Source organism: Centroberyx gerrardi, chromosome 15, assembly GCF_048128805.1.
Source record: "Centroberyx gerrardi isolate f3 chromosome 15, fCenGer3.hap1.cur.20231027, whole genome shotgun sequence".
Classification (NCBI taxonomy): Eukaryota; Metazoa; Chordata; class Actinopteri; order Beryciformes; family Berycidae; genus Centroberyx; species Centroberyx gerrardi.
In genome coordinates this window covers 24807471-24833111 of record NC_136011.1, presented here as the reverse complement: position 1 = coordinate 24833111, position 25641 = coordinate 24807471, and the positions used below count along the sequence as shown (strand labels likewise).

Sequence of the window (25641 nt, the reverse complement as noted above, 5' to 3'; positions counted from 1 at the left end):
AAGAATAAGCTCTCAAATATCCAAAACAGCAAACCTTCACTGTACTTATATAGGAAAATGCATATAAATCAACCCAGACTGCACAAAGTCATTTTAACTTACAGAACCAAACTCCATGAAAAATACTGATGGCTCATTTACTGATTTGTACCATTTTAACATGACAGAGAAAGACAGAGATTGTTATAAATTCATCATTATTTTAACATTTACATCTTCAAATATGTACAATTGTTCAACTGACAGTATCAACACCTTTTTAAATTCAACACTTTGCTTTTGTGCTGCTATATACACTCTTTACAAAAATACAACCGCAGAAAGAAAACAGGAGTGGATTGTTCTGTTTGTGTCTTCCCGTCATGTGGCGCCGCGGGCGGCGGCTCTGTTCGCAGTGTAAAGCACTGAGGCTTGGCAAGGCATCTGTCTGTCTGCTCAGCTCCGACGCCGCCGGGTCACCGGCGGGCCGGCGCTCCGACTAAATGAAATATTCCTTCCGGTTGTCGCTCGGACCGTTGTGCGCATTGGCCTGGCTGCTGAACGGCAGCTCGGAGCTGTCTTCGGGTTTCACTCCCCTGACCTCCTGGCTCTGGAACGTCCCTTTCCTCCTGTAGAGGAACCTGGCTGTGACCGCCAGCGCAGACACGGTGACAAAGATCACCACCGCTATCACACCTGCAGACCGGAGAGACGGGAAGGGTTACTGCAGCTCAGCGTTATAGACCTTAGTCTCATTTTCATCTTACATCAAACGTTAACCTCTACTGTTGTGTACCAAGAAACACGTCATGCAAACGTCAGGAAGCAGACAAATATTTCACAGATTCCCCACTGGAAAATGTATTATAAACAAATGGATCTCAATAATCTGGAGGGATATACTGTAGGTTCACAGTTTAAGGTTATATATTTGGCCCAGTATAGCGAGCTATCGGAAGCTAGCCTTGGTAGCTAGCTAGTAGCTACCCAGCTAGCACCATTGTGTTCCGAGAACGTTATTAAAAAGTTCTTTTATGGTTGTGGGAATGTGATTTTTTTTTACATAGGATTTTGTCTGTCCTGTTATTGTGGAAAGTTTTTCTAACGTTCCACGAACGTTTCACTGTAGTTGTAACATGATGTAGCCTATGTACAATGTTCCAAAAACGTTAGCCCATAGTTAAAAAAAATGTAAACATTGATAGAACGTTTTTAGTATATAGGCCTAATGTTTGATAGTTACAAGATTGTATGAATGTTTTTTGCATGTTACAGATGCAACCACTCCAGAACATTTCCGTTACATGTCCACTCATTTTAGCAACATGTTTCTTAAGGTTGTAAAAACGTTTATTTAAGGTGTGGTAATGTACTAGCTAGTGAGTTATAGTTAACTTGCTAAATTCAAACAGTTAGTTGCGGTTCCTGAGATTGCTTGCTAATTTGATAACTAAAAAGATAACTATAAACTATAACAATACGTTTTTGCTCAAGCATTTATATTTGTGATAATTTCCTAATATGTGATGTTATCATTTTGGATGTTTTTTTTGGTTGTCACTGTGGTGGGAAGGAACACAGATATTATATTTACTATTATTATTATATTTAGAAGGATTTAAATCTTTTTATAGTTATCATTCTAGATGTGAATGGGCCTTTATCTGAAGTGCTTTCTTATGTGTTGCAGTAATGTATGAGTAATGAGTTTCCCACAAAAAGGCTGCCATGGGAATAAGGTCAAATGGTGTGTGTTGATGTTCTTGTCACTCTGACACATTTGATTTTCTCAACACTAAAATGAGCAGGTGAAAATTATGTGTGAGTTTGTGAAATTGACATCTTAGCAGGTGGGTGGTAATTTAACCTTACAGGCCTTTGAACACCATTATAAGCCTCATTATAACATAAAGATGCCCAGTTCAGTTCTGCCTTTCAGTTGACAGCTGACTTTTCTTTGGACTCTTCCACTGTATAACGAACATTTCACTATCACAAGAAAAAAAAAGAATTTAAATGGAATGCAAAAATACTGCACTGATATACTCAATTTAATGCTGCATTACAGTGATTTTAAAAATTGCCATGCATTTGAAGATAACAGCAGAGGGTTTTTTTCTGCAAAGATTCGATTAGATTAATTAGGTGGTGATCACTTGGCGCTCTTGTGTTTGTTATCTGTGAATTGTGTCTTTCCAGCTGTGGGGGTTCTGATTATTAAGGACGCCATGCCGCGGGTTTTTATCCCAAATTTGTGAGCGTCTCCGTGGACATTTTGATCAAATACGGTTACCAGTCTCGCTTTGCCAGATTTTTCTCCCGCTGAAGGTTACATGTCTCACAATGACAAGTGAAGAGGTAGGTAGCACGTTTACTAGTTGAACAAGTTTACTCGCTCGGATCATGGATTCCGCCATTACCAGAATTTTTAGACGTTAGTTTCAGGATTGGTTCCAGGATCTGAAATCGCTTATTGCAGGTTTAAGTACAATTTTGAGGTACTGCTACTTTACTTGAATATTTCCATTTTGTGAGACTTTATACCTTTACTCCACTACATTTCAGAGGAAAATATTGTACTTTTCACTCCTTTTCACTACATTTATCTGACGGCTGGAGTTACTAGTTACTTTGCAGAATAAGGTTTTACATGCAAAACATACAATAAGCTCATAAAATACGTTGCATTGTTAGAGTTGAAACTCCCCAACAGTATATGGAGCAGTTAGACCGACAACATTAAAATACTTCTTACAGGTTAATGCATCAATAATTTAACACTCTGACAGAATGAGGACTTACTTTTGATACTTCAGTACATTTTATTGCTAATACTTCTAAAGTAAAGAATTGGAGTACTTTTTCCACCACTGCATGTCTGTCGTATCCAAATTTTGCTCTCTTTTATATGAGTCGCTGTCTAGTTTACAAAGCAAAGCAATCTACCCGCCTAGGGAATTGTCCACCATAATTTTGGCTTTAACATCCCACCTCCCATATTCTGGCATCTACATTTCACCTGAGGCAAAAGCAGAGGAAATGGAGAGCTTCCTAATGGGACAGATTAAAATTGGAAAACAGAATGGGAGACCAAACATCACGACTCTGCCTTTAACTACTACAGCTCAGAAAATGAGCCTCCTAAGTACAAGCAACTGGTCAGCTGCCCAACAGGCAGAGAGAAAACACTGGACCGCTTTTACTTCTTACTTCTTACTTACTACCTCCATTAATGGTGCAGTCTGCTCATTTTCTCCAAGCCCCCCAGGCAATAATGCCTATTAAAAGGTCTCTGCACCAATGTCGGCAATAAAACATTTGTTCATTCATTGTACTTGAAGAATAAAGTGCTTTGGGTTCTAATTAGCGGTGGTGTCCTTTGTGCACTCAGACAGAGTCAGGCTGTTTAAGGGACTATTGAGAGGTTTTCATTCAAAAATTCTATTCAGTATAAAAAATTTGGAAAGATTTTGCTGCCTGACAAAAACAAAGATCATTCTATTCTCAAAGGCAAAAGCCTTGAGATGCCTCAAAACTTTAATTGCAACCCATAAAGTGCTTTACTATTATGCCAACAATCAGTTTGTGATTTTTTTTTTTAAAAGATATATATCTAATTTTGGTCTTCAGTTTTAAACAACTTTTCTCTTTTCTTTTTCTCCACCCTTCTAGAGATTAAAACTACTCTTCAGTTTGAATCAATCTGACCTCGTATTTGTAATTGTGTATTAATTGAACTCTTGCCTAGCGCATCATCCTTCCTCGCTTTGACCACAATTTATGTCTCATGATCGACGACAGTGTGTTATCTCTTATACACGTTGTGCATCTGCATTATTCACAATATGGAGTTATCTGAAACCAATACTTTATGAAAGTATGACAGTGAAACTTTGGTGAAGCAGCTTCCTGTTACAGTACCTCCAATTAGAGCCGAGTCACTCCTGATGGCATTGACTAAAGGTTGACCTGTACCGACTGAACCAGACTGGTCTGCAGACAGAGAGAGAGAGAGAGAGAGAGACAGAGAGAGAGAGAGAGAGAGAGAGCAACAGACAGACAAATACGTCGAAAGAGAGAAAATGAGTCATAGAAACAAGTGAGAGAGAATGGAAAAAGCAGAAGTGAAGGGAGAGAGGAAAGAGAAGAGAGAAGAACATAAGCAGAGTGCAGAAATACAACAGACAAAACAGGACAAGTATAACAGAATCACAGGAGAATAGAAAGAGAGAGATGAGATAGAGAGAAGAGACGAGAGATGAAGTAGAGCGGAACAGAACAAAAAAAAAAAGAAAACAAAGAAAGGAGAGGAGAAAGGCAGAGAGATGGAGGAAGACAAACATTGCAGAGAGTGGAAAGAGGGAGATGTAGAGGGGAAAAGTATAATATAGCACCATTAGTCAGAGCAGATAAGGCCCATTGGAAACCGCAGCACATCTCCATAGGGCTCTGTAGGCTGTATGAGAGCGACCGCAGGGGAAAGATATGCCGAAGGAAACTCCTCTCTCCGGTCCAAATTAATTACCTCATCTGCCCCAGTGTCATTACTCTGTTTTACAAGGAGGAAGGTGCAGGTACCCAACGGGCCCATCATAGCTGGAGAGGCAGCTCTCACACAAATAATGGCACATGCAAATTAGAAATACTCCATTCAGAAATTACAACGATATGAAAACACACAAATTCTATACTAGTTTGACCCCTTTGAGAAAATGGGCGCACTCGTTTAAGGGTGCCTGGTACCCTAAACCTACCATAGGTAAAGTGGCAAGACCCTTGTTTTTTTATTTTTTTTATTTTGGTGACATTTTTGGTGCTAAGCGCTCATTGCTGTGGTGTTTTTGGACTTCACTTCCCACAAATCACCTGTCAATCAAACAGTGTGGGCGGGACTGTGATGTCTTTGTCCTTGGATTTTCTGTTGATGCAGTTTGAGTTTCTCTTTTCTTTTCTTTTCTATCACTGCTCATGCTAACTACCCAGTTCTTCTTCTGTTTATTCCAAACAAATCACTGTTGCTGCTGACGGAAATGTAAAACACATCACTTCTTGTGTGCCAGAGGATTTTTTTTCCCCAGAAAAGACCTACCAGACACCGGGTGTTTACATTAGTAAATGGAAAAGCTTTCATGAATCACTATTGTGTTACATCATTCGCCAATAGAGAATAGCAAAAGAGACGTTTATTTATATGAAAATGTGCATTACTTTAATCGAGTTTAGATAGCCTATAACTTTACCCATTTTAAGAATTCATGTCTAATTTAGGCTACTTGTTTTCAGGCTCTTTGGAAAAAAAATTATTAATAACTCAAGAAATAAGGAAATCCACATGGTCTTTGAATGCTTCTTTTGCTACATTTGGCCATTGAATTTCCGAGTGCTAACTGGTCAGATTGTCTCTCCTCCACCATGCGGCTTTGTGTTTCGGTTGTTGGCTGGTTTTTGCTGCTTGATTGCACCCAGTAAAACATACAAACTCATTCTCACAAACATATGATAACATCTAAAACCCTTACTATTCTAACTCCTCCCCTGAGAAAAAAGAATCTGTAAACTCCACCCACCGCCATATGTTGACCCCCAGATTCTTTAGTAAATTGAATAAAATAGAACCAAGAAACTCTGTGCACAATGGCAAAAAACCTTACTAAACTGACTCCTCCCCTCTAAGAAAAGGAACTGCTCAGCTGATAATAAACCCAACATACAAACATGGCCTTTCCTCCTCTTACCTGATAGGTGGTGTGTGGTCTCTGCTGCGTAGGGGTTGGCTGAAGCGGAGGAGCCACAGCCGGACTGGGCCAACGGGCCGGTGATGATGACAGCGCTGGAGTCCGGGTGGAGCAGAGCCGCTTTCAGAGGGCTGACGGAGTTAAAGAGGACGGCCGACAGACAGCCGGTAAAACCCAGAGAGGCAAACCGGGCCAGATCTGGATCCAAGTCACCAGACTCTAAAGAGATGGAGAGGGGGAGAGAGAGAAAGAGAGAGAGAGAAAAGGAGGGAGAGAGAGAGGGAAAGACAGCAAAGCAGACAGAGAAAAGCAGTCAGAGAAATACAAATTTTCCAGTAAATCATCTTTTAAATCACTGATCATTGCTTTAATCACGTAATCAACAATTGCTTTTCTACTAAACTTAGAAGCCTAATCATTTATCTGTATTGGATTGATATGGTTATTGTTTTAACATATTGTAAGCCGCTTTGGCAACTTTGGCATTATGTTTTTGTCAGTCATACCAATAAATCATCTTTGAAGAGAAATGGGCAGATGAAAGCCAGTAAGTAAACTATGCATTTACAGCAAATTCCCTCTAAAGCAAGATGTATCTTGCATGTATGTATGTAGACGTGTGTCGTTAGCTCAGTGGATGACATGTCATAACAACAACAACAACAACAATAATATCTATAAATGAATGGCACTAGCAACAATGTAGAACTTCACTGAAGAAACAATAAGAAAGACTTTCCATGAAGATATTGTGTGTATGTGTAAGATTAAACAAATTGGATTTACCTAAAAAATCTTACTCAAATTGTTGAATCAGTTGATGCTGATAAGAACTAGCATTACTTTTCACAGTGGCTCTGCAGAGCTCCTGGGTCAGGGAGATCCCTCGGCCTCTCGTCTTATTAACAGCCTATTTCTCAGTCCCTGATGGTGCCGTTCAAAAAGAACATCACTAGGTCATGACAGAGTCAATTACAGGGTCGCCGTGCCTCTGTTGCATGTGTTATCTGTCTAACAGGCACCCGAGGCAGACAGACCCGTCCTGCAGAGCTGGAGAGGAGGGATGTGGAGGTAGAACAGTGTGACATGCAGGGGAAGGTTAAACTGTACAGGCTGACTTCCTGGTTTAGCTTGACACTAGTAAAATAATGAAATAATGAAACTGCAATAATGACTACAGCAATTTTCAAATTACAAGAGGTTGCAGTTTTTCCTTGGAGGGAAAGGTGTTTCATATTCCCCCTAAACAAGGTTTTCTTGTCCTGTGCAGAATCTATGGAGTTGCATGTTGGAAAAAATCTTTCATTTCATTCAGTGACCAAATCCTAAACATTAGCATCTCCTTTTCTCTCCTCCACACAATTTTTTTAACGTTTTATCAGAGCTTCCTGAAGTGGTCTATTTGTCCAGCTTAGCTAGAGAACGAAAGGAACGAAGCTGCACCGCTCAACACTGCAATAAAACATATAAGAATGTACCGAGACTGCTACAGCTTTCCAGAACAAATAATGCAGTAATATAGCAGTCGTGCCCAAGAGGTACCAGATTATGGGTCCAAAGGTGATGCAATAACTATGAGGTGCAGAGGAGCGTCCTCGGCCTCACCGAAGTACCCATCATCACAGGAAAGAACGTCCTCAAGGGTGTTATGGCTTTTATACAAAGTCTACCAACATGTGCACAGTCTGAGAAGTTTTCTTCAGAGTTGTGTACATATATAAGAATAAAAATAGGAGAAAACAAGAAAGACAGCGCACTAGCTGAGTTGGCAGAGTAACCAATAATGGAGTTATCAGCACATTTGAAAAGCATCTTTGACCAGTTAGATTGCCTGGCAGGAACTACATGCTATATAATGAGCATTGGCTTTCATTTCTCTCTCCACACACAGAAAAATAAAGGTGCGAACTGGAATTAAGAATTCGGAGTGAGGAACCATTTCTGGTTCCAAGAACCTTTCAGAAACTTTTAATATCCCAAAGAACCATGTATGATTCTTAATTCTTAGTTACTGGATGGTGGGTGATGGCATAAATGTGGAAAATAACCATTACCTCCACAGTATACATTGTGCAATTGCAATTGAGGCTATACAAGGACAGATAAACAAAAACACAATGCAGGTGTCTAAGCAAAGCAATTTTCTGAAAGGTTCCTGAAAAGGTTCTTTATGGAACCACAAATGGTTTTTCTATGGCATCACTCTGAAGAAGTTCGCACCTTTATTTTTCTGTGTGTATGTCTTTAAAATGTATCCAGTATCACAAGTGGTTACTTATGAGAGTAGGTCAACGTTTACTTGGCAATAAACGTCTCTGTTTGCATCTCTACTTGGCGCAAAAGCACTTTTATTACTTATTAAAACCTTTATTAGGTGCTTGGTAGTTTGTTCGTATGCAGCGCTTTCTGCGATGCTTAGGGGAATTATGGTATGCAGTGTTTAGGCCGAGCAACCATAAGAGCCATGCATAAGGGAAATACAGTGTGAACTCGTACAGCAGGCAGTACAGTAGAAGTCACAAGTAGCTCGGTGATTTGAGGGTAAGTCAGCGTATGAATTAAATATTCTGCTCAGCGATTCTTTTTGTTACAACAACACTGCTACCACAGCACTTTGGTGTGAACAGGTGGAGTTTTTAAAGTCGGTGTAGTTTCAGGTTTCCTGGGGTTTGCTGAGTGCACATGCTCTTTCTTCAGCATTGTCCTTCTCCACATTCATACAGTTGTATACATTTACACCTGGGAGCATAACCACAGCTTTCCACTTTTACTTTATGTCACTTCTGCCGCACTGGAGAGTAACTGGGGGGTCAAGTGCCTTGCTCAAGAACACCTCAGTATTATTTCTGAGGGTTGACAGGCCGTTTCTCATTCACTTTCCGTGATATTCCCATTCATGTGGAGGATTCAAACCAGCAACCTTCCAGTCACAAAGTCTCCAAAGTGATCAGAACCACCTTTGTTACCTAATATCTAGGTATTGTTTGAGGTAGAAATCAATAATACAAGGCATTACCTTCATGTATACCGGTAAGTACATATGTTGAACTGCTAATGTTTTAGGTGGCTTACCAGCTTTATTATCCTTGAAAATTTCTGAAAACTGTACATGTTTTTCCCATGCTCTATGTTTCTTTTAATTGTCAAATAAATCAAATCAAATCGACAATTCTTGTTTTTTCCAATTTTTGATTAAAAATTACAAGGTGAACATCATTGGATGTTTCATAGTGTCTTACTTTAGTTCAGACTCTACGTAATCAGATTCATTTGATTACATTCGCTGCTCTCCATGTCCATTTCATTGCATTTTTCAAACTAGTGTGGTAGGCGGAGAGGGAGTAGAGTTGCCTACTAGGTAAATACGATTGAATGTTGAATTGAATGGACTGAATGACTATACTGTATGCATGCAAGTAAATTTCTCTTCACCCACCATCCAAAGACACAATTTCAGAGACTTTCTTCCACGCTGCTGCACGTCTTAATTTGTCCCTGTGCTCAAAAAGTATCAGCTAGATAACGGGAGAACTGGAGACGATGAGGATCCATTTCTGCTCCGTGATGATTTTTTTTTTGTCCTGTGGTGAAACAGGGGGAAGTCGGACGGGGGATGTTTCATGAGCAGACGTCAATCAAACAGACACCTGGCATTCGAGCTCCAGACGCCTGAAATTTGCACAAAATTGACTTGAGCTCTATTTTCGACACTGCCCCCCTCGCCGCTGCGCTTGCAAGTATTCAACGCCCACCTTCCCGCAATCCTCCACAAAGTTTCTGTCCTTGTTCAAATGAATGGGGAGCGCCTGCGAATTTACGCCCCAGTGGACATTCACGCTTTAACTGCTGTTCAGTCGGCAGCTGATCCACCCAGCATGATCAAAGATATGGCAAAACATCTCAGCGCTGTTACTGAAATGAGTGTCTGAGTGTTGTGTAAGGAGAAAGGCCTTGTCTGGGTTTTCACTGCCGCCTCACTCACCATGCACTCTGCCCAGAACCAGCGACTTGACGGCATTGAATTCGACATCGGAGGTCAGGTTGAAGTCCTCTCTGGCGTTCTGGTCAATCTGAAAGAAAATGAAGGGTTTAACACCTGAAGAGCATTGCTAAACAGTTCAAAAATACAACTATACTAGATTATACCATCTAAAATGCCAATAATATGCAAGCAAAGGTCTCAAAAATGTTAATAACATCAGTAATAATCCCTTGTTTTATTAGTTTTACTTTCATGCCAGCAACCGTTTTATCAGTTTTAGGGTCAGATTTTGGTGCATATCTCTTTTTGGAAGCAGCTCTTTACATAAAAAGCAGCTCTGTAACCACTGGGAAGAGCTCAGCTGGAAAAAGGAAAGAAAGACTTCAACGGTCTAGGAGGGAATCCACCACGGAAAGTATTTTAACCAAGGCGGCTGTTACAGTGTAATAACTCAATGTAATAAAGCAACACATCTTGTGGCTGCATTGCATTCTGGTCTATTGAGTCTTCTGTCAGTGGAGAAATTGGTCTCTCTTCCTCTTCCACGATGGATTTCTCCCTGTATGATTGTTGAACGTTGGTGCAAAATGGCGGCTCTAGAGAGAAGCCCTCGCTCTTTGATTCTGACGGACTGACACCAAAACCTGATGTTTACCGCTGATGTTTTAGATCGCTGAAACATTTTCTGTTATCAAACTGCAGGAAATAGCTCAACATGAGGCCACGGCTTCTAGGTTTGGCCAGTTATCCACAGGAATAACAAAAATACATCACCAAACAACAAAATGGGCCCAGAAATACAAGGCACATCATCAATAGCGTATTAAGGTGTTTTTGGGTGATTTTTAGGTGCAGCTCAGGCTTTATCTGTGAGTGTTCCCGCAGTTTGTCCCTGCTGTCTTGCTGTAGCTGCAGCTACTGGTCGCCGAAATCTACTGTGACCGAGACAGACTGCTGAGAAGACCGGGCTGACTCAGGCTTTATATCGACTGAGGAGAACAGCAGTCTCTTTACATACTGTGTGTGTGTGTGTGTGTGTGTGTGTGTGTGTGTGTGAGAGAGAGAGTGAGGAGACAGAGAGAGAAACAGTGGGAGAGAGAAAGAGAGCTCTGCTGTGTGTGTATGTGAATGTGTGTGTCCGTGTGTTTGTGTGTGTGTGTGTGTGAGAGAGAGAGTGAGGAGACAGAGAGAGAAACAGTGGGAGAGAGAAAGAGAGCTCTGCTGTGTGTGTATGTGAATGTGTGTGTCCGTGTGTCTGTGTGTGTCTGTGTGTGTGTGTGTGTGTGTGTGTGTGTGAGAGAGAGAGAGTGAGACAGAAAAGGAAACAGAAAAGAGATAAACGAAAAGAGAAAGAGGTGTGTGTGTGCGTGTGTGTGGGAGAGACAGAGAGAGAGGGAGAGAGAAATGGGTATGTGTGTGAGAGAGCTCTGTGAGTGTGTGTGTGTGTGTGTGTGTGTGTGTCTGTGTGTGTGTGTGTGTGTGTGAGAGAGAGAGAGAGTGAGACAGAAAAGGAAACAGAAAAGATAAAAACGAAAAGAGAAAGAGGTGTGTGTGTGTGTGTGTGTGTGTGTGTGGGAGAGACAGAGAGAGAGGGAGAGAGAAATGGGTATGTGTGTGAGAGAGCTCTGTGAGTATGTGTGTGTGTGTGTGTTTGTGTGTGTGTGTGTGTGTTACCTGGACAGACACGCTGTCTGCCAGTCTGCTGATGGTAACAGTGTGTATCTGTCCGTTGGCCAGGCTCCTCCCTCTGCTCCTCCACACCTCCGCCTCTCTGCTGCTGTCCAGTCTGTACCTCACCTCCAGCTTGTCTTCACACACACACACACACACACACACACACACATCAACAACACAACACACTGTTATACCGCTGTGTGACCCGGACACACAACAACAGCTTCACAAGGTAGAAATAAATTGATTCTAAAATGAGCATTTCAGCTTTGATAATTACTACGAATCACCGAACTCCTCTTTAGGTATTTATAGCATAAAGAGAATCATTGAAATCCTCTTCAAGTATTTTTTTCTTTGCTGAAACTGTCCTTGTCCCCGTCGTCTGCTTTGATCACACTGTATCTTAGAAAATATTCATTCAAAAAGAGATCTGGATGTTCCAGGGGAACAGCGGCTGAATTAATAAACTCAAAAGAATTCAATATTAAGAGGATTAGCGCTAAGTCCCATCAATAATGCTACACTGAATCAAGTTAATTTTTTTATAATTTCCACGGCATTTAAGATGGATAATTTCATGGCGTTACGATGAATGCCCTGTGATGTCGACAGGCTTTGCGGATGAAAAGAGGAGATAGGAAATGAGGCTTTCTTCAAAAGCGCATTTGGCATTTTCCGACGTATACAAATTGTCACTTTGTGCAAAAGCATAATAATTGGCCCATATAAAAATTTGTCAAAATGATGACTCACTCCATTCCCATATATCCTGTCAATGGATTTTTTTTTTTTGTCATACGAGCACATCTTGCATAATGATGGTGAAAGCATGTAATCTTGGCGAGGGCACAGTGTGTTCTAGGTACTGAGTGACTGACTGGGATGGTGGAGTTTCTGTGTGTGTTGAGGCTGAGGGGGCGTGATGGTAGCAAAGAGAGAGAGAGAGAGAGAGAGAAAGAAAGATAAATTATTCATGTTTGTCATCACTAATCATTATCATTTCATTATCTATTGCTTTTTGTTCTCAACTTAGTTGGAGAGAGGAGAGAGGAAGAAGAGAGCGTGGCAGTCTTGCCGTGCGCTCCGACTGCGAGCGACACGATCAACAAGTCACAAGAAGTCCACTCATTTCCCACAGAGCAGAGCAGAAACTGATGTGTGATGAGAAAACTGATGAGAAAAGTTGGCTTTCGCAATCGATCAACAGCCAATCAGATTTCCACGCTTCCTTATTTCCCTGCTGATGTGATTTTGCTTCATGAACAATGATCAGAAGTTGATTACAGCCATTCAAAGCATCCAAATTCTCTACAACTTTTATTAGAAAGAAGAATAAACATCTCAAAAATGATGGGGTCTAAAGGCAAGCTACCTAATTAGCGCCTGCCAGCTATGTTAACTTATCAAAAAGATCTAATGCTATAAAAGGCGATACCGAAGCAGCGAAAAATACATGATTAGCCTGTTGAAAACTTTATGGCTGCACAACACCGCCACATAGATGGAGACGGAGTCGCAGCCTCTCACACCGCCCACAGCCGGTCAGGACGGAGCAACACGTCGACCAAGTCGCTCGCAGTGTGAACGCACGGTTACAGCAGCCAAGAGAAACCTCTGCCAGGGATTTAATTGGGTGCTTCAGTTTAAGTGCAGCTACCTGATGACTACTTGATCACCATGGCAACTGTAATGACCCGCTGTCCATCAGCTTCCTCTAGTCTGAGTTATTAAGAGCAGCCTATTCACACAGTCTATTTACAGCTAATCTAGTTGGAATGCTCCTTGTAATGGGTTCATCGGCCTTCTTTGTCCTTTCCAATTTAAATTACCCCGCTCACCACTCCGCTGGCTGAACTCACAACAAGTTGATTAGACACAGAGGAGAGAGGCAGGGGAGGGGAAGGGAACTGGGGGAAAAAAGGTAACAAAAGGAACGATAAGATAAGGCGAGGAGAGGGAGAACAGAGGAGAGCGGGAGCAGGAGGAGAGGAGAAGTTAACAGGCAGAGTGGGAGGAGGAGGAGGAGGAGAGGAGGGGAGGAGGAGGTTCACACAGCCACAAAGTCTCTGTGTGGCACTTGCAATGTATGGTTGATCAACAGAGAGCAAGCATGTAGCAACTGATAATGTAATAAGTGCTGGGTAATGGAATATCTTGTCAAAATGTAATAAAATGTCCCTCTAAATGGGTTGAAAATGTAAAACAACCTGTTCATGTAATAAGTTGCTGGATGATGCAATAACATCACCATCATCATTAACCAGCGATAACCTATAATGTGATAACTCAAGGCATTACATTTGTATTCTTACAAGTAATCACATTATTAGTCTGTATAATTATTACATCATCACTTATGAAATCATTTATGTAATAAAGTGATCTTATTACACTATCCCAGAATAATGTATTGCATTTACAGGTTTCATTACATGTTTTAATACATTGTGAGAAGTTATTACCTGGCAGGTAGCAGGCATTACATTATCAGTTACTACAAAACATCACAGCTAAGCAATGAAAGCTCAACAAAGAACAAACAAAGGATCTTTTCTAATGTAACATGTCCTTCCTAAGTGGCGATCCACATAATTGAGAAAGAAAATGTCCATCAGGGCCATCTTGTCACATCCCAGCCCTTGTTGTGACATCGTTGAAAGTATCGTTGAAAGACAAAAGCAAGAATACCAAAGCAAGACCCCAAAGCTGGTTAGAGCCAGTTTACAAGGTAACATGAAGGCAGAGACGACAATGTCATTCCATCAGAGATTAACTAACTTCAAAATTGACGAGGCTTGAACTCGGACTGAATGTCACTCTGTTTCTCTTTACTGAATCAAAGATATATGACACGCTGCATCTTGTTGGCTTGTGTAGGAAAAGAAAAGATTCACTGCTAGCCCCAACTTGTGTGTCTTGCGTGTCTAAACAGAAAACTTCCCACAACAGCATTTCTGGGTAATGTAGTCTCACCACATCTAGCTCAAATGAACAGGTGCATAGTTCCCTTTTCTTATTACCAATCAAATTAACATGCAAATGAAATATCTCTTTTATAACACTTATGAAATTATATAAAGTCACAACACTTCCCCTCCACCACCACCCTCTAAAAGCCAAGCCAGGGACATAAATACAACACAGAGTTAACACCAAACAGGGCAAGAGGAAAGCTACATTCCAGTGTGTCTACTGCTTAAAGCCTGAATATGTTTGTAAAAAACAAAACACAATAAAAATAAAAGGCCTCACCGTGCTTGTTGAGCAGCAGGGCCAGGTACTCTCTGTAGTAGGAGCTGATGTAGAGGAGCATGGCAGGACTCTGACTGGTCCTGAAGCTCAGCGAGACGTTTTCTGCTCTCAGCGTCATGTCGGAGTAGATGGAGGAGGGAAGGGCGCTGCTGTTCCTGTTCGGCTCGTAGGACTCCTGGAAGGTGTAGCTGACGGACGTCTCCGACTTAAAACTGGCCGAAACCTCTGGAGGAAGGGAGGCGACGTCGAAGAGTTTCATTACAAACTGTAGATACACTACAAAAAACATCCATTTAGTCTCATGTTCAGCCTACAAATCTAATTTTTCTTAAAACAAGAGAAAATGTCTGCCAATGAGGTGAGATAAGTCCACTTGTTTCCAATGCAGCTTCACATGTTTCAGGAATTTCATACAAATGAGTGTCAAAAGGCAGATCACTGCACTACTATCAAGAAAGTGACTCTTGATTGTACAAAATTCTTGAAACAAGTTGATTTGCATTAGAAACAAGTGAAATTATCTAACTGCATTGGCAGATTTTTTCATTTGTTTTAAGAAAATTATGATTTTAGGACTCAATAATAGAATAAAGATGGATATTTTTTGCAGTGTACAGTAGTTATCTTATTTGGAAGTCTATGTTAAGGAACTATATAAAAAATGAACAAGTTTGAAGTCGGCTGACATCTCCGGCGGAGAGGAGACAGCAGCACAGAGTTTAACTAAACAGACTGGAGGTAGTTGTCTCGTTTACCGCTGTTATTAATTACCCATATCAAAAGTGTTTTCTATACAATTTTGCCAGTAATTTGCTTGGTAAATAAAGCCCATTGACTTCTTATCCTGTACAAACACTCTTCCTTTCACTTTATAACAAGTCTATATTGTTTCCCAGGGACAGCATCATTTGCATTTGTATGAGTTTACATTTTCTTTGCACTCCCTCAAAATTATAATTAATCTCCCAGGGAGACTGTGGCAGTAATTCACATATTTACAGTATCTCTGCAGCATTGACAATGCCTAATTAGCGAGCTTGAGAAAATAAAAGGCAGCCACAGAATACCAGCTGACAGGTGAAAAGAACAGTATGAAATCTGTCTGCTAATTACAAAGCAGTCTATTAGAGTTGTGATCTCAGCACCAGTCATACCTGCGGTGTTTCAACAGCAAACAGAGCTGGACTTGTTAACTTTACAGCGCTGACGGTGCTGATGCCATGTGATGACTCAATGTTCCTCTGATGACTTAAGTCTATGTGCGTATAGTAGACTCAGTGAAAAACAACACGAAAATGTCTTTCAACGCATAAGAAGAGAAAACTTTCCCGACAGTAAACATTAGTTGGTAATGTTGTATAAAAGCTATAATATCATTCAGGACATTCTCTATTGTGATCATGGGTACTTCAGTGATGTAGAACACCCCATCAAATATTATTGTTATATTTTATTCCAATATATTAACCTGTGTATTGATCTACAGTATGGAAAATACTGTGCATACATTACTATTGTATTTACAAGGGTATACAACACAACAGCACAAGTATAAAGTGTACAAACCAATATTTGTACTTCATTGTGTGTTCAGTCAGTACAAGATGCATCATCAACCAGCACCATGTCATCTGAGGTGCAGGAATGTCATTAACTTTATAAATGGCTTCAATTTGATAACATATATTTAGATTTTATCCACAGGATTAAGATGATTAGTTATTTCAACTGACTCAGCTTGTACAATAAGGATGTGATATACTGAGTATGCTGCAGTGTATGTCTGTACCTCGCTAAAAGGCTCTAGTGTGTGTGTGTGTGTGTGTGTGTGCGTGTATGCCTATACCTCCTAACAAGGCTCCAGTGTGTTTGTGTGTGTATTCCTGCATCTCTGAGACAGAAGGCTTCAATGTGGTTTTGCATGCCTGTGCCTCTCTGCAAGGCTCCAGTGTGTGTGTGTGTGTGTGTGTGTGTGTGTGTGTGTCTGTGACCTGTTTCTAGTGTGCATGTCCTCTCTACATGTCTCCAGTGTGTGTGTGTATTTATAGAGGGCTTTCAGGTGATGTAACCACTGATCTATAATAAAGTTGACACAGCTAACTGGGCTCTGCACAGAGGCGCGAGTGAAGACAATTCTCCTTGCTACTTATCGCTAACCTCCCTTAAGTGTGATGTCACTGCACTATTGGTAGGATTCTGGGTAAGGGACCCGCTCAGCCAATCAGATGCTGTGACGTGGAGCGAATCAGGAGCTGTTGCGTTAATCCAAGATGGCAGCCAGTTTCTGTGACAAACGGGATGTTAACATCTGGCTAGCTACTAAACCTTAATTTCTGCCTTTGTTAAAATTAAACTAAGTTTTCATAGCACTTTCACTTAAACAATGGCATTCGTCTTTATCTAGCAAAGGTTTCAACGTATTCCTCATACAGCTTAGGATAGCTACATGCAATGGGTTAAATTCAATCATAGCAACCTAAGTTTCAGTCTTGAGATCCGTGTTCGAAAGTCTAATCTGAGACGGCTAAATTATCATTTATCCATGTCAACTGGCAGTCTGATGTTGACATTTTAAGTTTAGAAGCAGAGCTAATTCCTGTGGGCAATTTTTATAGTCAATGTTTAAGTGTATTGTTAAAAAAATAAACTAATTTATCTTAGCTTTACAGTTTAAATACATTATTTTAATTGTTGCATCTGTCTTGTGACAAGCTACAATATTCTCTTTTCCTCTTTCCCGGCACAGCTGGAGAGTTCAGCTGGATTCAAAGAGCCACCGGAGACAAGTCGTAATGATCACTGTTCATCATTTTATTCCCTCTACATTTGTTGATGATAAATAGCAGAAAGCTTTCCAAATTTCCTCATTTTCTCTAATGCTCTAAATGTATAAATCACGTTACACATGTTTTTAAAATCTGGCACTGGCATTGGAAGTCAGCCAACTTACTGGGGTCTTTGATGTCACACATTCTCTGGCGGCCATATTGGAGGTCAACAACTCTTAGGCAACAGTGGCTGTGTTTCTAAACGTACGACTTGGCCATCTCGGCCATTAATTTCTGTGTTGTTTTTGACTGGCAAATGATCATTTAACCACGGATACACCTGATGGAATTTGTGTTTCGATAATGTCTGTTAGCTAATCATAGTATCTGGCCAGCTAACCATCAGTGTCTTGTAAACAGATCTCATTTGCACACTAGCTAACATATCTAGCAGAAGCTAGCATTAGTAGTGGCTAGCTGCATGTTGACAATACTTTGTAAAATTAGCCTAGTGGCAAGTTAGCTAGATAACAATGCTAAAAATCAATCAAATCAGTTAGGTTAAGTGAGCTGACTTTTCTCAAACTACAACTCATAAGATGCTTTGGAGACACGTTTCCTGTGTCACAGCAAGCTAAATTTGGAAACAAAGATCAGATTATATATATTATTTTACTTACTGAATATTTACTGAATTGATCTACACCCACACCACAATGTTTTTCAGGTATCTCTTTTTCTAGCCAATTCTCCAATGAGCCTCCTGATGACATGATTGGCAGGAGATTTGGACCCCAACTGCAAAGGCTCTGTACCTCTGCTGCAGAAGGCTCCAGTGTAGGCTGACAGGCCGCAGTCACAGGAAAAGCCCTTGGCTCTCTCCACACAGCGGCCCTGGTTCTGGCACAGCGAGCCGTAGCTGCTGCAGTGGCCTGGACATCCGGGTCGAACCCCGGGCGTGATCTTAGCCCGCTCCTCCAGGTCCAGGGTGACGCCGTTCAGCTGCAGAGAGCGAATACACCCCTGAAAGCCCTTCTGCCTGGACGCCGTGCCTCCTGACAACACAACACACAGGCTGCACTTCAACACACGAGCATTTTATCTTCTCTCTCAAGGCTGACATTGATACTTTTGGATTGAAGCAGCCGATACCTAATATTATTTGCCAATATTAACCATTTATTATGCCAAAAAATGAATTCAGAAATGGATTCAGTGTTTCCCCCAGAATCTGATTCTTAGGAGGGTGGAAAAGCATTTCGGCCTCAGACAATAAAACTCTGAAACCCGGTCCCATGCTAATGTCTTCTTCTTTTAAGCGGGTTAGCAGCTCTTTAATGCAGAGTGAGGCTGTTCTCATTGCAGGTTTTACAGACCGTCTTCCCTGAAGCTGTTGAATAAAATCATATCCTCACCTCCATCATATCGGCGGGGGATGACACTGGCTGATATCTGATTTTTAATGAAAGGCCAATCCTACCCTGCATCCCCAGAAACACAAATTTGTCTCCACTCTCATACTGATTTTAAAAAATGACAAGGCAATGAAACAACAGCGAAACACAAACTGGCAGGTGAAAAATTCAAGGAGCTGGCTTTTTTAACTGGCTGTCTGCCTAGCACCATGCTGACTGTTGCTAGCTGGAAGGTTGGCTAGCTGTCAATCTCTCTGACAGTCTGCTTGTCCTGCCTGGCTGGCTGGCTGTGACAGGAAAACAGATATCTTTTTTTTTTTTTTGCTCTCTAGCAGAATTTAAACTTGGAAAGTTATTGTTTTCTGAGTTCTCACATGACAACCTCCAACTGTCCTCAGAGTTCAGACACTGCAACATTATAATTGTCTCAGAGTACGAAACTGGCAACGTGAAGACTGTTGAAGATGAGATAAACAGCTTTCCAGGACTGGAGAGTTGATGAGGTTTATATCAGGGCACAGAGTTTCATCAGCAGCTGTCAGGAAATGGACTATCTTAACTAATAGACCGGGTTCAAAGACTGTTCCAAGGGTACTGCAAGGAAACTGACCATTACAAAACTACCTTTTCACTGCATGGTCCTGAGTTCTTTCCATTTCTGGGGATTTACTCTCAGTCTATCAGGGGTATATGGGGTATATAGAGGTATCACTGCTACAAACTGGGCCTGTGTAGCTGAATGGGTAGAGAATGGCACAAACGTTGCTAGGGTTAGGGAACTGATTCCCACTGCAGCCACCCATGCCAAAGATGCATAAAATCATGCCACTGCTTTGGATAAAAACATTCACCCAATAACATATGTTGACCCCACAGAACTTGAATGGATAGAGCGGTCATTCCCATTCAAATCAATGTTCCAGGATGGTCGGAGCGGCGGCCATTTTTATGTGTACCGTTGGGATAGCTTTCGTATGATTAACTTACGGCAAGTCGATGAGGTGAGAGGTTTTGCAGCAAGTACCAAAGGAGCTTCTCTGTCACCTTGCCGCCATGCATTGCTAACATGCTAATGTTGAGTAAAAGAGCTAGCAATAGAACTACAATCTTTGATAATGCTACGTTAACCTTTTAGCTAACATTTCGCTAACGAGTTTTGACCGTTTGCTAAGCACTCATGCAACAGACACATCTACTCAGTTCTCAAGCAAGCGTGACAAGACACTTTACGACCTTAATGCCCAGACTTGCGTTGTCACAGCAATTAACCCTTAACATTACATAATCACTGTTTGCTGTACTAGCCAAATTACCATGACAAACAGCGGAAGGACCGTTCTATCCATTCAAGTTCTTCAAGTTAACCTGCTACAACTGGCTGAACTCTGTCAGCATCAACATGGATAATCTGGATCTAGCCCTGAATAACTAGAAACAGCACTGCATAATGTTTCCCACTGTCTGGTATGAGCTAGATTGGGAAGCAGGCTACTGAAAGGTTTAGTTTCTATGACTGTTTACTTCAGGAGGAACCAGGATGCTTTACCTCTTTGGAGCTCCAGTCCAAAGAGGTATCCTGGTTCCCTGGACTCAAAGATTTACTGTAGTAATACAGAGTTTATTTGTTTTGTGTGTGTGTGTGTGTGTGTGTGTGTGTGTGTGTATAGCCTGGAGGTATGGAGGGTGGGGAGAGAGAGAGAGAGAGAGAGAGAGAGAGAGAGAGAGAGAGAGAGAGAGAGAGAGAGTCACTGGAAAAGATAAAGGAAGAGAAAGAAAGAAAAACAGAGAGAAAAGCAGAGAGAGAGAATATTGTACCAATTCCAGAGATTCAGAGGAGAAAAGGCCTGACAGTCACTATCACCAGAACTCTGCTACTAATGAGGGAAATCATGTTCACAGGAACACACACACACACACACGCACACACACACACACACACACACACACACACACACACACATACGCTTCCCACCTATGAATAATTGGCTGTTCAGCTGCAGATGGATGTGACCGTCAGCAGGAGCCTCCTGTGTGGCGGCGGGGAGCTCGTCGAGGCGAAGCGACGCCTCCTTAACGTTCCGCTCGGCTCGAACGCGATGCCACCTGTTGTCGTTCAGCGGGACGCCGGCCTCCACGCGGACCTCCAGCGGCCCGTTCCCCACATCAAAGGAGAAGAGGACCTCAGTGGAGGCTGGTGTCAGGAAAGGGGGGTGGGGGGTGGGGGGGAGGAGAATCAAGATGCACTTATTCAACACAGCCTGCAACCTACCTCAAGTTCCACCTTACCAGCCTTTCCTTTCTCCTGTCTATCCTTTACTTGTTTCTCCTGTGGACTGGTGTTTCATATTACTGGTGGACAGGTGTTTCAAAGCACTTTACATAAAATAAATGCATTAAAACAATTACAAGCAAAAGAAACAAAATCAAAAATACAAGCAAAAGCAAGACATAATTTGTCTAGTAAAATGACATTAAAAAAGGAAAAGAAGTAAGGACAGTACTCCAGTAATGATTTGTTGGAGTTTATTATTTAGTTGGACTCCTTGTTCTATATTGTTCTTATCTTTCCCTGATTTATTATCTCATTTATCTGTATTTGTGCCCTTTGTTTACTGTAAAGGACTTCATGACAACCTATTTCCCAAAGGTACTTTACTAATAAATCCAACTCACTTTACTTGGAAAAAGAAGAAAGAAGAGACACAAGAGAATTTCAGCCACAAGCCCAGTGTCAACCGCACTACTTTCCATTGGTGATGGTGCCCTAATTGCATGACAGCTGGAAATAACATTACACAGAGCTTTACTGGAACTAGGATAAGAAAATAGATCCAGGCTAAAATGATACAACGTTGTCTAAACTGCAATTGTCACCAACCAGTCAGAGATCAGTAACATCACACTCTCTAAATAGTAGTTATCATAGCAACCAGCTGCGGTGATCAGAGTTGTTGTCGTGACAACCAGTTACAATGATAAACACTAAACAGCAGTTATCATAGCTATCAGCTACAATAACGCAGATCTCTCTAAAATGCAGCTGTCATAATGGCCAGCTACAATGATACAGAATTACCTAAAGAGCAGTTTTCATAGCAACCAACTACAATGATACAGAACAACTTTAACACCAGCCAGCTACAATGATACAGCGCTATCCAGACATCAGTTGCCATAGTAACCAGCTACAATGCGAAAAAGCTCTCTAAACCTGAGTTGTCAAACATCCAGATACAATTACACAAAGCTCTCTAAAATGCAGCTGTCATAATGACCAGCTACAATGATACATGGCTAAAGAGCAGTTGCCATAGAAACCAGCTACAATGATACAGCACTATCTAAACAACAGCTGCCATAAAAACCAGCTACAATGATACAGCACTATCTAAACAGTAGTTGTCATAATGAGTTACAATGATGCAGCCCTATCTAAACTCTGGAGGTTATAAAAGAAATGTACTGCGGCAGGCTGGAACAATGGCACTGCTGTGATTTCCCTGAGGAGCAGAGAGAGATGCTGGTGTGTGTTGTTGCGGTACTGTATGCTGTTCAAGTTGAAAGGGATTGGGGCGGGTTGCCAGGCAGGCTCACCGCTTCCAGCTGAGTTCAACCCAGATGAAACTTTAACTCCCGGGGTAATCCTCCTTGCCCCGATTTTACTTACAATTGAACAATCCGGATTAAACGTCTAACCTCCGGGTTTCACTTACAGCTGAGTTCGATCCGGATGAAATCTTTGATGCCCAAGTTTTCCAGGAAGACACCAGAGGATGATGTGGTTTTAAACAGGAAGGAGATGTCTGCACTCAGCTCTCCGTGGAACGTGGGGAAGTGGAGGTACGACGTCTCCTTGTCAAAAAATGCAGCGTTCCAGAAGTTCTCTGCAAAATAAATTAAAACTAATCATGGTAGCTAAGTGCTGAGTAAGTAAGGAAGGTAAATAATGACGATACTTTGATTTGTTTATAATGTAGCTGATTACTATCTAAGTTATAATGACAGTTCTGCTAAGGTTTCAAAGGTTTCAACATTATTCAGTCAAAACACCTTTATCATGATGTACGGAATAGAACAATACAATTTAAAAATGACACATAAAAGCATTACAACACCCATTATGAATCAACATTCATATCATCTCAAAACCAAGTGTAACACGGCTACTCTGAACTGGACTTACTGTCTCCATGGCAACGGAGCGGTCCCACCCTGTAGGCGCCCTCTGACCCCGGCCTCTGGACGTCACCCAGCAACACAGACCTGACTGGGAGGGTCTCCTTGTGGGTCAGCAGGCCCGAGTCATTAGCCCTGGGGGTCGGGGTGGGGAGGAAGAAGAAGAAGAAGAGGAAGAAGAAGAAGGAATAGAATGGAAAGATGAAAGACAAAAAGAAGAGACAGAAGGAGAAAAGAAGAAATCATTGTCAGCTACTCAAGCCTGTATTCACATAGCAGCATGTTTCACACACAGTCTTGTTGTTAATGTGTGAACGGTACCATTCGATGCGGTCGGCGTCACAGTTGCAGTAGTGTTTGGGGTCCAGGCAGTTCCCCTGCAGGCCGCAGGCGCACTGCTGGCTGCCAGGCAGAGCTCCGCCCCAGAAGGTCTGGACCCGCCCCGCACCTGGACCTCCCATCCACCAGCTGAATGGAGAGCCCTCTGAAACACACACACACACACACACACACACACACACACGTACACACACACCACAGCAACCACAACTGAATAGATTAAAATCCAAATGCAGCACATACTAGAAATTGCTATTGCACTGGTGGGCATTCTACAAGAAATAAATGATCAGATGTTTTAATATTGCCAAATTCTGGGATTATTAATTGTGAAAAGTAAAATCACAAAAAAAAGTATACCTAATTAATTGTGCAGTCCTACTTTAGTCCTACTAAAAAAAGTTTTGACTGATGTGAGTTAAAGGATAAGTTTGGTGATTTTGGCCCAGTTTGGGACCTATATATAATTGGTCTCTTACATACCTGTAGAACTTGGACCCACAGAGAATATTGGCCCCGGGGTCCGTTTACTTTCAACTCCCCTGTGGAGGCTACAAATAGTATTTTGACAAACCCTGTTTGGACTGCTTGTTAGCAGCAAGTAGAGGCTAGAAACAGGAGCTCGCTGTTTCAACAGACAGCTGACTCAGGAGACAATATTGTCTGAACGTCCAAGAAAACATATTTTTAGTGGTTGTAATTTATTTATTTTGAAGAATCTGTAATTTCCCACAGCTCAAGTTTGCTCAGCTTCACCAACTACAATGGATATGCAATGGGCTTCACTGTCTTTCTCATTCCATGTTTGTTCCGGTCCTGTTTCAGCCAGAAATACATATAATAACTGAAGCAAGAAACCATCAAAATGCTGTTTCTTTATGACTGCAAAAATTATCAACAGGCCTCACCTGGTGTGTTGAGGAGGCGGGACTTCCTGCAGTGGTAGGCCAGTTCCTGTTCACAGTGCTCTGATTGGCTGAGGATGGCCGCCAGCAGCTCCTCTTCGGACGCGTACTCTAAGTGGACTGAATGCTGATTCTTTCCTGAGGACGGTCGGACTCTGGTCAGCTCGGTGTTATTGTGCTGGATCACCATCCACGTCTTCTCCTCTGGTGGAGAGACAGAGAGAGAGAGAGAGAGGGAGAGAGAGGGGAGAGAGAGAGAGAGAGAGAGAAGAGAGAGAGAGAGAGAGAGAGGGAGAGAGAGAGAGAGAGAGAGAGAGAGAGAAGAGAGAGAGAGAGAGAAGAGAGAGACAGAGAGAGAGAGAGAGAGAGAGAGAGAGGGAGAGAGAGAGAGAGAGAGAGAGGGGGAGAGAGAGAGAGGGGGAGAGAGACAGAGAGAGACAGACAGAGAAAGCATGTATTTTTAATATTTCATTCTGCTTTGTGAAATTCACCTTTAGTAAATGCCTTACTCAGCAGGATTGACAGACAGAAAGACAGACAGAGAGAGAGAGAGAGAGAGAGAAGGGTTTCTGTGTGTGTGTGTGTGTGTGTGTGTGTGTGTGTGTGTGTGTGCGCGCTACCTGTCATGTTGCAGTAGATCAGCTGGGGTCTGATGGGTCCGCTGCCGTCCACATCAATGTAATAATACCCCGACGTGTTCCCGTTGTGTTTGTACGCCTCACAGGACGGCTCGTATATCGCTGAGGAGAGAGAGCCGTGACATCATCATCATCATAATCATCATCATCAACAACACAATCAGCAAAATCAATAACACTTGTCCACTTCACCTGCACTTCTGTTCGTCATCCTGATTTATTTTCTGGGCTAGACGTTTTTATAAGCCCCTTGGAGGCTCTTGGTCTCACCCCTACAGATTATATTTCTCCTCTCTCCTTTCAGTTTTTATCAATAAACAAACTAAATCAATGTACAGAAGGTAGTTTCAAGCCAAGCGATCTGATTGGTTAAAGACATGTTGCTCATAATTCCCATGAAGCATCGGTTCCTCTGCCAATTCTTGTGGTAAACAGGGAGCGAGTTAGCTATCTTCCTTCTTAGGCTATACGTGTATATAACTGGAGAGTAAAATACTGTCTCTTAGTTTGCTACAGAAATCCATATATACACACAAACACCTATAACACCTATAAAACACACAAACACACTTTTTTGCTCATGGATTTGACCATAATTGAACGGTGAGGCAGCAAAGATCTTTCTCTAAAGGATCAGTTTCTTAGTTGAAATCTAAATACCAGGAAGGAAAAATCGTCTTTAGCGCCATCTCTCAATTCAATTCAATTCAATTCAATTCAATTCAATAAGCTCCATGAGATATATATGTGTTGCTAAAGCATTTAAATAACAGTA

General features: G+C 41.7%; 1 protein-coding gene across 1 annotated transcript in view; it reads right to left on the bottom strand.

Annotated features, from left to right (window-relative positions):
- Positions 1 to 478: 478 nt before the first annotated feature.
- Positions 479 to 25641, bottom strand: part of LOC139912882 (contactin-associated protein-like 4) — a 65876-nt gene continuing 40713 nt past the window's right edge. The window contains exons 9-21 of the mRNA XM_078288630.1: positions 24849 to 24968; positions 24232 to 24432; positions 23306 to 23468; positions 22992 to 23119; positions 22522 to 22692; positions 20781 to 20999; positions 18209 to 18448; positions 14626 to 14850; positions 11371 to 11504; positions 9697 to 9784; positions 5715 to 5933; positions 3901 to 3972; positions 479 to 675 (exon numbers count right to left, since the gene is read on the bottom strand). Coding sequence (XP_078144756.1) covers positions 479 to 675; positions 3901 to 3972; positions 5715 to 5933; positions 9697 to 9784; positions 11371 to 11504; positions 14626 to 14850; positions 18209 to 18448; positions 20781 to 20999; positions 22522 to 22692; positions 22992 to 23119; positions 23306 to 23468; positions 24232 to 24432; positions 24849 to 24968 — 2177 coding nt within the window. The remainder of the gene's footprint in view (positions 676 to 3900; positions 3973 to 5714; positions 5934 to 9696; positions 9785 to 11370; positions 11505 to 14625; positions 14851 to 18208; positions 18449 to 20780; positions 21000 to 22521; positions 22693 to 22991; positions 23120 to 23305; positions 23469 to 24231; positions 24433 to 24848; positions 24969 to 25641) is intronic.